The 3153-nt window shown below is 41.5% G+C and overlaps 1 protein-coding gene across 1 annotated transcript; it reads right to left on the bottom strand.

The window, feature by feature from the left end:
* Nucleotides 1-206: 206 nt before the first annotated feature.
* Nucleotides 207-2662, bottom strand: LOC311058613 (uncharacterized protein; the record flags this gene model as incomplete). Its single annotated transcript, XM_084076075.1, has 8 exons — nucleotides 2643-2662; nucleotides 2521-2592; nucleotides 2054-2261; nucleotides 1813-1865; nucleotides 1454-1590; nucleotides 1279-1343; nucleotides 908-987; nucleotides 207-325 (listed from the first exon to the last, which is right to left on the bottom strand). The coding sequence occupies exons 5-8, from the start codon at nucleotides 1511-1513 to the stop codon at nucleotides 207-209; spliced, it is 324 nt and encodes a 107-aa protein (XP_083932201.1). The 5' UTR covers nucleotides 1514-1590; nucleotides 1813-1865; nucleotides 2054-2261; nucleotides 2521-2592; nucleotides 2643-2662.
* Between the last annotated feature and the right edge of the window lie 491 nt (nucleotides 2663-3153).

Here is a 3153-nt window from a genome sequence, read left to right as displayed (position 1 = left end):
TTGCAGGGACACCCTTTTTGCTTGGGCCGGTTCCACAACAACTGAAACATATTAAACAAGTGCTGTACTGAATAACCAGTGAGCTACCAGGGTAAGGTCCAACCAGAGCTACTTCGTTGAACAGAACACAAGTTCAAATTACACAACACTGTACAATACTGTGACACTAAGATCCCCCACAATGGACAGTGAAAGTTCAAGTTAAATCAGTCCTGAGTGCCTGCTGTGTGTCCTCCCCTTCTCGCTGAAGCATGCTTGAGGTGGTCTGCGGCATGCTGCCTTATGAGGTCCTCTGTGGCTTCTGGGTCGAATTTCATGACTGCATCTGCATAGTAGAAAAAGGCAATAAAAAATGTGCAAAGGCAACATGCTGTCCTAGTCCCTATCTGACATAATACACAGCTCGATTGAACTCCTGCCATCTGGTAGGAGGTTCAAGAGCTCAGGGGGAAGCACCAGCAGGTCATCCAACAGCTGCCCCAAACCATCAGAACCCTGAACCATGTATTGCCCCCAAAACCAACATCTTGAAAGATGGATTGCACTTTGAATGCATCACCAATGTTGTCTGCTCTTTACTTTTTAATGTTTGCCTCTTTTTAATGTGCATCATGAGTTGAGGAGAATGGCATTTTGCTCCCCTGTTTGCCTAGTGTGTGTTGTGGAAGTGACAATAAAACTGATTGCGAGTCTCCATATTGACATGCAAAAATGCTTGTACATCCACAACTAGTTTAATACAAAGCCATCTCCCTTCTACACCTAACCACCAGTTATTTAAAATGTTATGATAGCAACGGTAACGGTAGACAGTTGGCATTGTATTTTTTTTATGTCAACCGGAAAGGACATGTTTTACCCAATTACATTTTGATTTGTCCTTGGTCAACATGAAATATGGGCTTACCTTGTATTGCGCTGAAAGCCGCAGTCTTCTCTTTTTCCCCCTTCATGTTCAACTGTGCCATCAGACTGTTACTGAAGAGCCTTAAGAAAAACAAATTACATTTGATAATGTAGTAGGATTAGGATTTATTGTAAAACATGGTATAAACCCTTTATACTACTAATTTTCACTTAATGTTCAACCATTATGTCATTGACATGACATAACAGAGGATTCAGGTGTTAAGCTAAAAAAAAAAAAGGCAAATTAATGGAAACATGCAGTCAGGCGCTCATCTAGAAGAATTAACCAAATAAGTGTTCACACATTGAAAACCACAGCGCACCCAAACATCACACAGGGGTTAATTCATAGTGTATGTTGAAACATACCTGTCAAGAACTTTGTGGACACAGTCCTTAACGTCCTTCCCTCTATAACGGGAAAGTTGCAGCACCTGTTGGAATAAGTCCATGAAAACTTTCACTGACATATCCCAGAGGAACGTAAAAAGTGTGCGAGTGCATCTTATGCTGTTCATTACTTCCAGACTCTTGAAAAGCCTACCAGGGTATTAAAAGCTTGGACATCACTGAGGAGTTGCTCCTCTCTCTGGAAGTCCTCCATTCTCTCAACATGACTGGCCGCTGAAGAGGCAGGTTCTTTAGTGAATATTGATATGGTCAGGACTTTCTTCTGGTATACTGAAAAATAAGTAAGTGTACACAGAGACATGTTATAGACACCACCCTACAATGATACAAAACACTGATATAATTGAAGAGCAGTTTTTGTGTCCCGATAGGAGAGGAGACAGAGAGAACAGTAAAGGAAGAAAGGAGAGAATGGGCAGAAGAGAGAAGGGTTGCAAATTTAAGTGTCCCCCAGTTTGTTGGGGGTCTTCATTGAAATAGCTCAGAACTTACCTTGTGCTGGCAATGGGAATGCCCATGTTGGCCTCTCAGTCACTGCATAGCACCTGTAATAAGAACAAAAGTACATTTTAGAAATTACAAAGTGATATTTTTGCATTAAAACTTTCCAAGACAGATGACTATACATTAGATGAGAAATAATAAATATGTCATATTGTAACAATTAGGGGTGCACGATACTACTTGCTGAATTGTAAAGGTTTTGATTACTTGGGGCCTTTGGACAACTCACCATGCCTGACCGTGTCCCTGGATCTGTCATGTCTGGACCTGACCGTGTTCCTCGACCCATCACTGCGGTGGGACCTGTCATCATGTCTGGACCTGACAGAGTGCCTCCGAGCTGTTGCTGTACCTGGAGTCGTGGCTGGTCCTGATGCTGTGCCGGTATCCGACACTGTGTCTGGAGCCATCACTGTGCCTGATGGCTGGAGCCATCACTAAAGACTTAATACTTGGACATAATACTACTACAACACCATGTCACACTGAAAAAGACTACCCCTACTGGTTGGTCTTAGATGTTGACAATCACACATCTCCTCTGATACACATAGTTCAACACATTGAGCCTGTAACTACTTACTCATTGCTTGTGAATTAGGTATGGTAATGATTTCTTTAGTATGCACAACATGTAACACCTTGTACTGACTGTACTTAAAATGTGTTGGTGCAATGGAGAAAGTGAATACTCACGGGGTGTGGACATTTCTCTGCTCCGAGGTGCTACACTTGCATGTCGGGAGCCTGGAAAAGACAAAGAATGTTCTTAGATACCAAATACAAAAGGTGACTGCTTAAATGTGATTCATACTCACTGTGTGTAGACATCTCCCTGTGCCAAGACCCCTCAGCATGCTCCAACTCGACAGACATGGTGTCCACCACGACATCCACCAGGCCATCCAGGGCTTGATTTTCAGAGTCTGAAACATAACAATCAGCTTGTAACTGATTTCATGTTGTGTGTACCCAATACATCATTATCATATTTCATAAATTGACATCAATACTCAACAAGCATTGAGTAACACATTGTTGTCCTGGCTGGACTGCAACTTCCTTGGTGCGATAGGAAAGGAGGGCACCTATACGGCTGCAATATAAAGTAAAAATAAACATATCCATATCCATACCTAAAATAGACAGCCTTATTAAAGCATTTGATTGTCATTTTTGACAATGGACTTATAAATTGATTATAGAAGAAAGTTACCCATAATGGTCCAAAACGTCATATAAAACATGAATGGTCTACAATGTGAGGCCCAGTTTCTGTTAACACATTTCATATTTAGAAGTTACTTGAGAAACATATGAACTCTACAT

The sequence above is a fragment of the Gymnoscopelus microlampas genome, assembly GCF_963454915.1.
Source record: "Gymnoscopelus microlampas genome assembly, chromosome: 13".
NCBI lineage: Eukaryota > Metazoa > Chordata > Actinopteri > Myctophiformes > Myctophidae > Gymnoscopelus > Gymnoscopelus microlampas.
This window is presented reverse-complemented; position numbering and strand designations above follow the sequence as displayed.